The following is a 13,432-nucleotide window of genomic DNA, read 5'->3' as shown; positions in this document are numbered from 1 at the left end:
GCCCCTCAGCTGCCCGGCCTGACTGGAGCTGGTGATATGGATAGAACTGGGTGGAAGAAGGCACTCTGCCAGGTATCGAGGGCCTAAACTGTTAAGGGATTTGTATGTAATAGTTAGCACCTTGAAATCGATGCAGAAGCACATAGGTAGCCAGTGTGTGGCTAAGGTGGGGGAAATATGGTGAAATCATTCCACCCGTTAATAGCCTGGCCGCCGTGTTCTTGACCATCTGGAGCTTCCACATCAGTTTTAAAGGAAGCCCCACATAGAGAGCATTACAGTAGTCTAGAGACTACAAGTGCATGGACCAGTGTGGTGAGCGCACTGTCTAGATAGATACTTCTAGGTCATGCGTTGGGTCTATATTCTGCCATGCTTGTGCTTTCCAGATGCACCAGGAATGATGGGAGTTGTGAAAGACTTCGGTTTGGAGAAGATTGATATAGGTCAGTGGTTCTCAGCCTTTGGTCCTCCAGAGGTTTAGGGCTTCTATTTCCAGAATTTCTATTAGCCATGGTGGTTAGGCTTCTGGGAGTCACTGGATTTATATTTATGGAGTTTGGATTATGATCAGCTGTCTGTTACCATGTGTGTTAAGTTACCCTTTGAATTACTGTACATATGAAGTTGAATGGCTTTTGAGACAGCATTTTGCCTTGAACAATAGGGGGTCTGTGTTTATTTACTATGTGCATCATGATCTGGTTTACATTTTCTTTTCAATAACAGCATTTTAATATCTCAGCAGAGCAATTACACTCTTTTAGTGTGATTGCCTCTTGGAACCAGGAAATCTTTTAAACCTCTCATCTTTAGAACTTCCTCACTATTCACAGTGGCCCCAGCAATTGTTAACACAAGACATTTGATGCAGCAGCTGTCATAGCTGCTTAATGGTTCTTTCGCAAAGTGCCCTTGTAATGAAAGATCCCTTTTAAAAATGATCAAACAATGGAGAGTTTGCAGCATGTCTTATGGACAGGTGATGAATCAAGAACTTCCTGAGTATCTTGATTGCTTTCATTCTCTCTCCCTGTGCGCTAGATGATCAAAATTATTTTCTGTTTATGTTCTCCATTTGACAGATTTGTGCTTTTTAGGAATTAAGCTCTGAAATAACATAGAGCTGCAAGCAGCTTGTTGTCAGGGGCCTTGAATGAATGCCATTTTTCAGCCTGACTCTTCAAGTGTGCTCCAGAAGCCCCTTGCCAGATGGCTAGGACTGCTTCTGAAGACTAGGCATTGGGGGTGCCAGTGACAGCACCAAGTTTATGGAATACACTTAAGAACGTCCCTACTTATGAATGATTCAAGTTACGAATGGCTCCGTTCGCAAAAAGTTGCTTCGACCTGCGAACGGAGCCTCAACTTACAAACTAAAAGAAAAAAGAAAAAAAAAACATTTCCTGACTTTTTTTTAACCTAAGTTCACCTTAGGTCAAAAGAAGAAGAAAAATTAAAAATTCACCCCCTAGTGGTAGAATTCCTATGGGAAGTAATGCCTCTACCTATGAATAGCGCCTTGACATACGAACGGAAAACAGCAGATACAGATTAAATGGTTTTCAATGCATTCCAATGGGAAAGTTTTACTTGACTTGCGAACCTTTCGACGTACAAACTTAATTCCAATATGGATTAAGTTCGCAAGTCGAGGTACCACAGAACACAAGAGGCAATCACACTAAAAGCCAAAGCAGGCAGTCTTGAGAGATATCACAGTATTGTCTTTTATAATTTACATGAATATCTTTTTATTGTTCAAGGCTTTTAATAATTGTCACGTGTTCCTGTTGCTTTTATTGATTTCTTGACAATAGTCTGCTGTTTGTGCTTTCCTCAGTGGTTGATTGATTAATTTTAGACTTGTGTTTATGTAATTACTATTAACTTGGTCATCATGGGTAACCAGAATTCCATGCAGGTGACTGCGTGGAATTCCCTCCAAGGAACATTGCTGGCTGCATACCTTGTAGCTGGGCTCTCTTGGCAGAACTATTTCCTAAATGCACTTGCTGCTCTATTTTTGTGTTTCATGCTTAGAGGGTGATTCTGTGCTTCTTTACAGAGGCTTAGAGAAGCTTTGAAACTAGTTCATGCATTGAGTGGCATCATGAAGTCAGACTTTTACCTAGTTTGGAGAAACCCATCTCACCCATAGCAACATTGCCTGGATTCTACTGAATATATACCCCAATTCCTAGGCTTCACCAACTCTAGGTATTCAGCACTGTTACTCTAAAGTGTGGAAGTATCAGCAATGTGTTTGCCCTGTATAGAACGTCCAGACCAGAGCTTGAAATGTTATGTATAAAAAGCCATTTTAAAAGTTAGAAAAGGCCCCAAATCAAGTTAATGCACTTACCATTACACACAGCCCATCAGTCTTCTGTAACACAGACACTGTACCTCCAGTAAAGAGAAAAAATAATGAGTAAATATGGGGGGGGGGGTAGGTTATTTGCAAGAGAAACCCTTGTTAACCCAAAAAGTAGCCTGTTATAAGCAACATTGCTGTTTTCTCTTTCTTAGTTCTGGAGCATATGGAAATATGCCCTGTTTCCCTGAAAATAAAACAAGGTCTTATATTAATTTTTGCTCCAAAGAACGCATTACGGTTTATTTTCAGGGGATGATTTATTTTTTGTCATATATAACCACCTCCATTTATTCAAATACAGTCATGTCATCTTGTGTTGCTGCATAATGGTGGAGAGTGGGGTTTCACTTAACTAGGGCTTATTTTTGGAGTAGGACCTATATTATGAGCATCCTGAAAAATCATACTAGGGCTTATTTTCAGGTTGGGTCTTATTTTAGGAGAAATAGGGTACTTTCTACACAACCTTAATGTGGCTGTTAATCTGTGGCAAGTTTCAATGACAGTTTCCTTGCAGAGTTAAAAACACACACATACACAACCGTTACAAGTAATCTTCCTTATAGGTAGTCACAGCTAAGAGTGATTATACATTCCTGACTATCTGCTAGCTCTGTGAGTGACATTATAATTAATATTTATGCCAGACCTATTTTTCCCCTCTCTCTGTTGTTAGCCCTGCAGGCCATCAGCTGGACATTTTACATTGGGCAACATTGGAATAAAATTATAATAAGATTTTGGCGCTTCCAGGTTGCTGTACCAGGGTTCCCAGTGCCTGTATGAGGAAGAATGTCATCCGATCTAGGATTAAGAGCCCTCTACTTACTTTTGGGGGCTTTAACAGGTAGGTTGATATGACTGTATTCCCCTTGTTAAAGTGAACAAACCATTAACTTGCTTCTAAGGCTATGAGAAGTCCACATGGCCAATTTTCTTTCTTCACTATGCTCCAAAATGTACATGGTTGACAAAATGAAAAAAAAATGGATGTTTTCTTTTAACTTTATGCTTGAAGACTCTTAAATGGTTTATATAATGAGTATTGATAGAAGGAAGACAGGAATAACTAAGAATTGGCTGGATGTGATGAGAGCAGTGAAATACGAGTGTAACACTACACAACCCTTGTAAATATCACAGAGTGCCTAAATGTCTATGGAGGAATAAAGGGAAACCAATACAGACGAAAGTCTGTTCATTTGTGGGTAATGCTGCTGGAGTTTTCCTCTGCGTATGTGTATGATATTCTGATTTAAGTTAATATTTTCCTCTGGTCTACCTTCCTTCATCCATTAAGTCTTCCTGAAGTAGGTGCTATCCCCTCCCCCTCCCTCCCCCCAAAAAGACTTAAGTTTTTTTAAAGGAAATGAAGGAGGCTTGGGATATCAGTAGCATTATAGAAACCCATGGAGAGGATGAAATCATATTCATTGCGTCCAGGAGCTTAAAGATGAATGTGGTGCAATACCATGACTTCAAAAGATTTTCTGGCTTTGCTTAGGAAATAAAATTTTCATAAGCCCAAGCAAATGTTGCTAGAGATGAGCTTTGGCAGCATTTAGTTTATAAATCCATCCCCTCCACTCCTTCTGCCCGTCAGACAAATGTAAATTTGTGAGTGAAATGTGTTTGTAGCTGAAAGCTGATGTTTCTGTCCTGTTGCAAAGGTGGGAACCGGTTTCTTCCTGTGCTCCTTTAGAGATATTTGTGAGAACTGGGATGGTGGCTGAAGCTGTTGTGGGCAGGAACAGAGCTAAAAGTAGGCAGGGGCATGACTTTTCACTCTTCTTCTACTACAGTGGCAGCTGGTGATTCAAATTTCTGGGATGCTGTGGAATCCACTCTTGAATTTTGTTTATTAAGCTTCTGTTCTGTAATTAATATCTTGATTTTTAGAGAAATTAACCATCCAATCAGGTCTGTTTTTGCTTAGTATCAAACATTCTGAAACGTTTCTGAATTCTGAAGCCCATGGGAACTACAGTTTGAAGCTTGTGCCAAGCTGTCATTTTGCATTTATATAGTGGCATCACAGCATCACATACCAGATAATGTAGATTGACAGTTAAATTTTATGCATGCTTATTAAAACATTAAGTCTAGGTAAGTTTAGCAGAGCTTAGTCCTTGATAAGTGTGCATAAAATTACAGCATTTCGATTTCGATTACTGGAATGTTTCCATTCTGATATGTGCAAAGGAACATATGCATTTTAAATGGCACACCAGTAACACTTGGACTCACCTACTGTGTTTCCCTGAAAATAAGACAGGGTCTTATATTAATTTTTGCCCCAAAAAACACATTAGGGCTTATTTTCAGGGGAGGTTTTATTTTTTTCATGTACAACCATCTACATTTATTTAAATACAGTTATGTCATCTTGTGGTTGCTGCACAATGGTGGAGGGCAGGGTTTCACTTAACCAGGGCTTATTTTTAGGGTAGGGCTTATATTATGAGTGTGGTTGATGATATCATCTGACTTTCATGGCAGAAAGTTGTATAACAGGATTCTGGCCACTGACTCTTTTCCAAGTAATTCCATATGAATAAAATGAATACTATGTAAGTTACATTAAATCAAGATCTGTCAAAGTACAAACTTCCAATTTTATTTGGACAGCAGCTTTGAGAATTTATATACAATATTTGGTTATGCTGGCTAGGGTTTATGGGAGTTGTAGTCCAACACCATATGTCTGCCCCTGCACTAAATGATGCAAAAGTATAGATCAACAGTTTTGATTTTTTTAAAAAATGGAAATGATTGAAGAGTTGTAAAAAGTTATGGCATTTTTTTTTCTGATCATATTGCATGTTACTTTCAGGGTGTTTCTGTGAACAGTGCAGGGAAGGTGCCAAGTACTCTGATGCAATAATATCTCCCAGTTTAGAAGTGAATAAAATTATGCGGGTCCCCCATGCTGTGTTGATGTCAGACTGCTCAGCGGCCTGCTGTGACCTTTCTGACTGTGACGTGGCCTGGATGTTTGAACGGCATTGCTACCTTGTCAGCTGCCCACATAAAGGGAATTGTGAGCCCAAGAAAATGGACAAGGCGAGGTCCTATTTGACGTTTGTGCTAAGGTCTCCCCAGAGGCCGACTGCTTTGCTGGGATACGGGCCTCCCAATATGATCCACTCGATGTCTCTACAAGATGACCCCTCGGAGGAAATTAGTAGTCTGAAGGAACTGTCCTTCCTTGGCAAAGAGCAAAGTTTTGAGGAAGCACAAGATTACCCAGATGAATATGGACAGATGGAGCAGAACCCATTCCAACTGAGTGTCAGGCGTGAGGAGAAGGAAAATGACAACTTTGCTAACTGGGGCTTGATGGGGACTGCTGAAAACGGAATAAATACGTCAGGGCTCACACATGGAGACAACCACAAAGAACTGACAGAAAATGAGAATGGGAATCTTCATTTGGAAAACCCAACAAATCTAAATGTATCTGAGGGGAAACCTGTCACTGAACATCCTGGAGATTTCCCAGAAATTTCTTTGGGTCTGGTGGATAAATCAGCAGATGAACTGGGTTTTCAACCACCTAGTGAAACAAACAGACCCTGGCCAGAAGAGGTATGTTTAGTAGTAGTAGTAGTAGTAGTAGTAGTAGTAGTAGTAGTAGTAGTAGTAGTAGTAGTAGTAGTAGTAGTAGTAGTAGTAGTAGTAGTAGTATTCAAGGGGTAACAGCTTTCAGATTGGAGTTTTCCGGATTCTGATTAATTTATTTTTCAGAAATCTTTGCCATTTTAAAACAGATGTGTGAGAAAAATGTGCATACTGTATTTAAAGTTTTAAAAAACTATTTAGTTTAGCGCTAGCTCACCCCTGCACAGACTCCAGTTTCTATTGGACCAAACCCGCATAACCAGTGGTAAGGAAATTATGGTTAGTTCAATTGTTTTGGGAGAGTTTCTGATTGTTAGGCTGCATGCTATATATGGAAAGGTTTGAAACAAACTGATTGGTAAAAGATTCAGAGGCAACAATAGAAAATGCTTGATATGCAACCCTGATACTGTGTTGCTCTGTATTAGTTCATTAATTGTACTGTATTTGTAAAGCAGTGCTGGGCAATAGACAGTTTACAGACCACCGAAAGGTTGTAAACCTCTTTTGTGTGTCTGTTTGTTGCAATTCTGGGAGAGATATTTTTTCAAATCCAAATTTCTAGCTCTTATAGATGAAGAGGTGAACTGGTGTGTGTGACAGCATAGAAAAACCCAATATATAATAGTTGAAGCTGGAGGTGTTGCTAACTAGCGCCTGTCAAAGGAAGCAGTGAGGCTTGTCAATGCTGACTACTTGTTCATGTGCATATATATGAAGACTCCAGACTGGCCAGTGGACTTGTATCACATGCAGACACCCAGACCTCTGTCAGTTAGTAACACATGGAAGAAACAGGACAGGTGTGTGCATATCTGTGTGTGCACATATGTCTGTCTCTGTCTGTCCACCACTCTCCCAGATTGGGGATATGGAGATGCTTGAAACACTGCACAATTCACTTGGGAGTCTTTAAAAATTCTTTATCTCCTTTAGTCTCATTTTGCTTCTATTCAGTTTTTAGAACACAGTTGGAAAGATCCATTTGCTCAGGTAGCTAACTCTTTGATGTTGAGACAGGGATGCACAATATATTTCTATCCATGGTTGGATAGAAGAATGTTGCTCTTGGATCTTTCAGTGTATCAAAATGCAAGGAAAAATATTCACAATAACTGTGTGTCCTGCAATTCATCTTGTAGGTTCTAACACCTTCCCATAATCCTCCTCCTTCAGACATCCTGGGATTTCTCTCCTCTACCACAGCTCAGACATCAAACCTGGGTAACCTCAAGAAAGGTGAAACTACATCACTTCCGAGCAGGGATCTTGCCACTCAGCTCTCTGCCACAGATCAAGTACCACTTCCCACTGCTGCCACCGAAGCGGGTAAGGTGAATTCTTTGAGGCTGAGATTTGGGGAGCAAATTAATAATGTTGATTGTTAAGCTATTGTAATCAAGCTTGTAAATGGCTGGTTGTGTGTGATGAGGAAGAATCTTTCAAAGTCTTGGCTCATCAATATGAAAAGGAGCATTGTTCCATTTAGAGTCCCTGTAAATTAAGGTGTTCATGCCTCTATAGCAGGGGTGGGCAAAGTACAACATGTGGCCCTTAATCACATTAGATTGCCACTAAATGATGACTTCCCTAACAAAGAATGGGGAAATGCTATTTCTAGAAGCCTCTAGGAATTGCAAATTGCTTTTAAAATGGGTCCTCACAGATATTCTGTGTGGTACTTAACACATCCAAATACCAATCTTCAAAACTGGACCAAGACTTCCAACCACTTCTGGTTAAATTTTTAAAAAATTCCCTCCCATACATTTTTGCCTACTTCTGTGGCCCCCTAGAGCTGGCTGGATAGCTCAGTGAGTTAAGTGTCTGGCTGTGGAGCCAGATGTTGGCAGTTTGGTTCCATATGGTGTGCCCCCCCAAAAAAGCCAGTCTATATAGCCTTGAGCAAACTGCAGAGTGTCAGAGCACCCCCAAAACGAAGGGGATAGTAAACCACTTCAGAGTACTCTGTAACTAGAAAATGATAAAAACATTTCCGTAAATTGAAATTGACTTCATAGCCCACAGTTATTATTCTTATGGGCCCCAGAGGATCTTGAATGCAGAGAACTATTATTTTTAGCTGTAAGCCACCTTGGAGATATAAGTATTTTTAGGAGAAAGGTGGGATATATGTATTTCAAATTAATAAAACATAATAATAGAACCTCTTTTAGGCAAACTCTGTTTCTCACTTCTAATGATGTGCTAGTTATGTTGTGTAGCTGTTTCCTCGGTTCTCATGCAGTTCTCATCTCAGAAAGAGAGCAAACTGCGTAACATAAAACACCTACTGGAAAATGGAAAATACCTGCATGCAAAGTATCTTAGGCATTCCTATGAATTGAGGAAAAACTGTCATATATTTCAAATATTGATTTTGCAGTTTATATTTCAAGAGGGAAACTTGTCAAGCATTCTTTAGAAAACAGAAATACATTATTTAGAAATACTTGACACTATTATTAATATATTTTTTAGCTGCAGAAGAGTCTTTCTAAGCCTTCTAAGTATGGAAATAGGTGCAACCCATCAAACGTTTTGAACAGAAGTTGCTCTTCAGTTTCAAACCGTCCTCCCCCCCCCCCCCCAATTTCTGTGCAGTAAAAGAACTCCTGGTGTCAGCTGGAGATAATCGTCAAATCACTTTGCCAAAAAATGACATTGAATTGCATGCATCTGTCATTACACCATCACTTTCAGGTAAGTTCTTAATGTTTAGGGTATGTGTAGAGGGGAAGCATAACAAGTTTCTAGCTCCCTAGGAACTCGATGTATATTTAGAAAACACATATGATGTGGCCAGAATCCTACTGGTTTTCACATCAGGTTGGTGGAACTTGTAATCGCTAGTAATTGACAAGATGTGTGTATCTGGGTTATGTGCCTCATCACCCATCTGATAACCACAGTTGCTCATGGCAAATCTTAAATGGACAGTAGTAGGATCCCGGGCGGTGCCTGCTGAAAGCAAGTCCTGGTTTGTTATTGTGGCTTGTGTGCAAAACTGGGGTTTATGCAAGTCAGTGTCTCTGTCTGGATGAACTGGAATTTACAATTTATCCCAGAATGTAAAGTGAAGCAGGTTGATTTCTTATAAGTGTGAAAAGCTGGACTAGGGTAAGGATAAGGGATATATGTGAATGTAAGTTTTGTGATGGGGCATGCAGCCTTGTTGGTTTTTTGGCCAACTTGGATTTTTTGTTTCATCTGAGGTGGACCTGTTCCTTTTCATATGGTTCTAACCTACAAAATCTGTGAAGTCAAATTTCCACAGAATCAGAAGATCTGCATAAATGTTGTAAGCCAACGTAGCTCATGTTGTGTACCAACTTTGAGTTGGACAATAACTTTACATTGTAAAAAGCAAACAGGTATGCTTATCTTTATATACATGCTTGACCTGGTGACATGTCTCTCTTCCAAGCAGCTGTTGTGCTTCTTCCCTGCTTTCAGAAACATCATATAGTTATGAGTGGAACTTGATTGGTCACCCTGATTACTATGCTGGTGAAATGGAAGGCAGAGACACACCAAGCCTTAAAGTTTCTCAGGTAAGTGTGCTCCCATCTAGTTGGTATTAAATGAAGTGTATTCTGAAATACAGGGTTTGACTGTTTTTGATAAGATAACTTGAAAGACACACCAGTTGTGGAGAACTCTTACCTACAAGCTGCCTCAGTGGACTCCAAGAGATATCGTCCAAAAACAAGTTCCTGTGCTCCAAGAGGTCCTGTACAAAGAATCTCATTCAGTGTGCAGATTTTGAGGGAATCTGGTGCAATGTCCTCAATGGAGTTAAACACACAACCTGTGTTAAAGGAGAACCTTTAGGCATGAGCATTAAGGTTCAGGCATTAAGGTTCCTCTCCAAATAACTGTATTGAATGCATGGACACAAGAGGACAGGACTGGAGTGTCCATATGGCATCCCTCTCCTCCACAAGAGAGCTATCTAAGTGAACAGCACATGAAGAAGGCTACAGTGAACCCAGGGCCAGCACTAGAGTTAGGCAGAGTGAAGTAGCTTCTTTAGACAGCAGCAGATTTGAGTATCATCATAAAAGGGCCACACATTATTACTAATTTAATTTGTTGTTATTGCATTTTACCGGCAGAGGTGTGCAGGGGGGTGGGAGAGGAGGGAGGGGTGCTTGTGGCATTTTCTGCCTCAGGTGCCCAAATAATATGCCTGTTTTTAAATACTCTGCAATTTGAGTTGGATCACTCTTTGTTACTTTGACTCAGACTCGAGTTACACTTTCTGGAAGCCCAAAGATACCAATAAGCAACCTTACTCATGTCTGTGATCTGGGCCCTTGTGTGAGCCATGATATGTGTTTTTACCTTGCAAACAACACAGAAATATAAGTTGAGTGACATTCAGTCAATTGAAGCCAATGGCAAAGCTGATCTAATGCACAAATTTGATCTTCTGTGGGGAACAAAGATTAGAGAAAAGGCCTGTGAAGATATCGTAATTGCTGAAGAGTGGAGGAGGCCAAAGAACCTCTAGCTAGATGGCTGGGAAAATCTCACAGGGAGTTCAAGAATGGGAGATCATTGTATCAAATGTGCCTCCAGGTCTTGGATACAAAGCAGTGTCTTTGTGTCATCTTAAAGAATGATAAACCTGATTGGATGTAAGCTTTTATGGATTGCAATAGATGAAACAGGCTGCAGTTCATGAAACCTTGTGTGCAGTAAAACATTTAAGAGATTGGGCAACTTGTTGCTTTGCTCCAGTAGATTAATGCAACTACAGTACCTTCCTGCCAAACCATATGTAGAATCTGCGTATAGAGTCTGGGAAGGATTCTCATGTTCCTACTTTGTGTGTATGTGTTCAGTTGCATAATGATCAGTGGGGACATCACCTCCCCCTCACTAGCAGCCTCATGCAGCTTATGGTAGCCATAGCTATAGCTTTCAGAATGGCTTATTTGCTTAGATCATTCTGGGTGCTGACCAAGATACGAGGTCATCCTCATGAATTTAGCCCTGGGCTTGATAGGAACAGATACATACAGTACTCCTTGGTGTTCGTCACACTGTGTTCTTGGGAATCAGTAAATGTAACAGGATTATTTAAACAGTCACCACACTCTTTTTTAGCTGCCTGTAGGTACCTACCTTTTTAAAGTGACTGTTTCTGCGGAAGATGCATTTGGAGAAGGATTTGTGAATGTCACTGTTAAACCAGGTACGTTTCAGGCAATTCAGCCAACTGCATATTCTCTCACACCTGCAAGCCAGGTCAATGTCTGATGTTTTCAGTGTTGATGGACTCCATCAAATAATCAGTAGCAGTAAAACATTTCTGGTTTTTTCTCTCACATCCCTTTCCTTTCCTTCTCTTTCCTGGTTATGGAAACAAACGAAGAAAGACAGGTACATATTTAGTTCCATCCATCCAGACTTATGATTGGCTCACTTGGCCAACAGGTATCTCTGGGTGAGCTGCCAGATTTCAAGTCCCATCTGCTTCTTACTATTTTTTTCTTTTTCCTTTGCAATGCATTCAAGTTTCACATCATTACAGTTCCAGGTTAGAAGAAGAAAGAGAACTCAAGTTGCCTCCTATGTGGTGTAGTTCAGAAATTAAACAAAATATGACATTGAAATGCTGACTGCTTGATGTCCCCTTCTTGAACATTTTGATTAACAGACCTGGTGTGTGTGTGTGTGTGTGTGTGTGTGTGTGTGTGTGTGTGTGTGTTTGTGTGTGTTGTGTGTGTTGTGTGTGTTGTGTGTGTGTGTGTGTGTGTACACACTTCTTCATTTCCTCCTACTGCCTCTATACTGGTATATTTAACTATTTCTCACCATACCAGACATGATTTTACTATACTAATTCATAAGGATCCTTTTTTCTATTTGGTATCACTAGATATCACTTATTTGACTTACCACTTGTGCTAAAAGTTTAATCTTTAGTGCCTAGAAAAAAATGATTTCTGGTTGTAGAATGAGCACAAAGCTTATGTTGCATAGGTTGTGCTTATTTAATTAAAGATGTGTTCTCTTTCTCCTTTTTATAAAGCAGTTAGAAAAAACCAGTCACCCGTTGCCATTGTGTCTCCAAACGCTCAGGAGATTTCCTTCCCGACAGCTTCTGCTTTCATTGATGGGAGCCGTAAGTACCAGGGAGCAACTGCTTTCTTGAAGTCAACCTGGAATGACTCACGACAGCACTAGTTTATTAAGATATAATTCTGGTATTTCCCATAACTGTAGAAAGCACCGATGATACAAAAATAGTGCGTTACCACTGGGAGGAAATTGAAGGCCCCCTAAGAGAGAAGGCATCTGCTGATACACCGGTTTTACACTTGCCAAACCTCATTCCTGGCAATTATACTTTCAGGTGAGTGTGATATATCCTTTTACATGAGCCTCACTGGATGGAATACTTCATGTAGGGATAGCTAGATCCCTCCTGGCTGTTTCTCACTGCTGTCCATCCTGAAACAAGTGTTGACAAAAAAGGGAAAGGGGAGAAACAGATCAAAAATGAGAAAATCAATTTGTTTGATTGGTTCTTTGTGAGATGCTTCATTTGTGGCTTAAGCAACAAGCCATCATAAACGTAGATCATGTCCTGGTTTGATATGTGAAAATGAGCACCATGTTGGATCCAGATTAACCCTTTGTGTATGGGAAGGTTTCCCCCTCCTTTGGAAGGCATCAAGTTCCAGAAAAAGACTCCGTATTGAAGGAAAGGGCTGGGAAAATGATCTTAGTTGATTATACCTCTCTCCCCCAACCATGCAGCCCCTCTTGCCACTCTGAAGATGTTCATAGTCCTTGAGATAGCTTTTCAGGAGAGCTGCAAGGGAAAAGGTGCTGCTGGATTGCGGTTCCTGTCATCCCAAACTTCTGCTTGTGTTGACAGTGGCTGATGGGAGGTTGTGTTCAACCTCTGGATGGCCATGTGCTCCTCACTCGTGGTCTGTGCTTTGCATCTCTAACTTCCTAGATAGGGAGTCCAAACAATGGAATAGCTTTGGTTTATTTATTTAAAATATTTTGACACCCCCTCCCCTTCTGCTAAGAAGGACTCAAGATAGCTGTAGCTCATGGTGGATAATAGTCATCCCATGGGCTGGATGCACCTCCTTGCCCAATGTTGACAGACTCCTCCCCACTGCTACTGTTCTAATGGAGTGGTGTAGCAGCAAATAGATAAGAAAAAAAGGTAAAATTTAAAAATGGCATTTTCCTGGTAAAGCAAAGGAAGTGGCTGTCCTGGAAGTGTGATTCTGTTTCAGAAATAAGGCATGCCTTCCATGCATGCCATCCCCCCCCCCTTTTCACTAGCACGAAAATTCAGTGGCACACAGTTGCAGCAGGGTGGAATGTGGTTCACAACAGATACTAGTGATGGGGATGTGAATTTGCTCTTCACTGGATATGGGGTTGAGTCAGCGG

General features: G+C 40.5%; 1 protein-coding gene across 5 annotated transcripts in view; it reads left to right on the top strand.

The window, feature by feature from the left end:
• Positions 1 to 13,432, top strand: part of KIAA0319 (KIAA0319 ortholog) — a 36,223-nt gene that overhangs the window by 5,973 nt on the left and 16,818 nt on the right. For 4 of the 5 annotated variants that reach the window (XR_013545246.1, XR_013545245.1, XM_078393505.1 and 1 more), the window contains exons 2-9: positions 3,057 to 3,227; positions 5,214 to 5,968; positions 7,144 to 7,330; positions 8,606 to 8,704; positions 9,458 to 9,555; positions 11,117 to 11,204; positions 12,045 to 12,137; positions 12,239 to 12,368. Coding sequence is in view for 3 of the 5 variants with exons in the window: in XM_078393505.1 (XP_078249631.1) it covers positions 3,173 to 3,227; positions 5,214 to 5,968; positions 7,144 to 7,330; positions 8,606 to 8,704; positions 9,458 to 9,555; positions 11,117 to 11,204; positions 12,045 to 12,137; positions 12,239 to 12,368 (1,505 nt within the window). In the remaining 2 variants the exon portion in view is untranslated. The remainder of the gene's footprint in view (positions 1 to 3,056; positions 3,228 to 5,213; positions 5,969 to 7,143; positions 7,331 to 8,605; positions 8,705 to 9,457; positions 9,556 to 11,116; positions 11,205 to 12,044; positions 12,138 to 12,238; positions 12,369 to 13,432) is intronic. The other variant, XM_078393504.1, reaches the window with a different exon arrangement.

Source organism: Pogona vitticeps, chromosome 4 (genome assembly GCF_051106095.1).
Source record: "Pogona vitticeps strain Pit_001003342236 chromosome 4, PviZW2.1, whole genome shotgun sequence".
Taxonomy (NCBI): domain Eukaryota; kingdom Metazoa; phylum Chordata; class Lepidosauria; order Squamata; family Agamidae; genus Pogona; species Pogona vitticeps.
The sequence above is the reverse complement of the archived record's forward strand: the minus strand, read 5'-3'. Positions and strand labels throughout refer to the sequence as shown.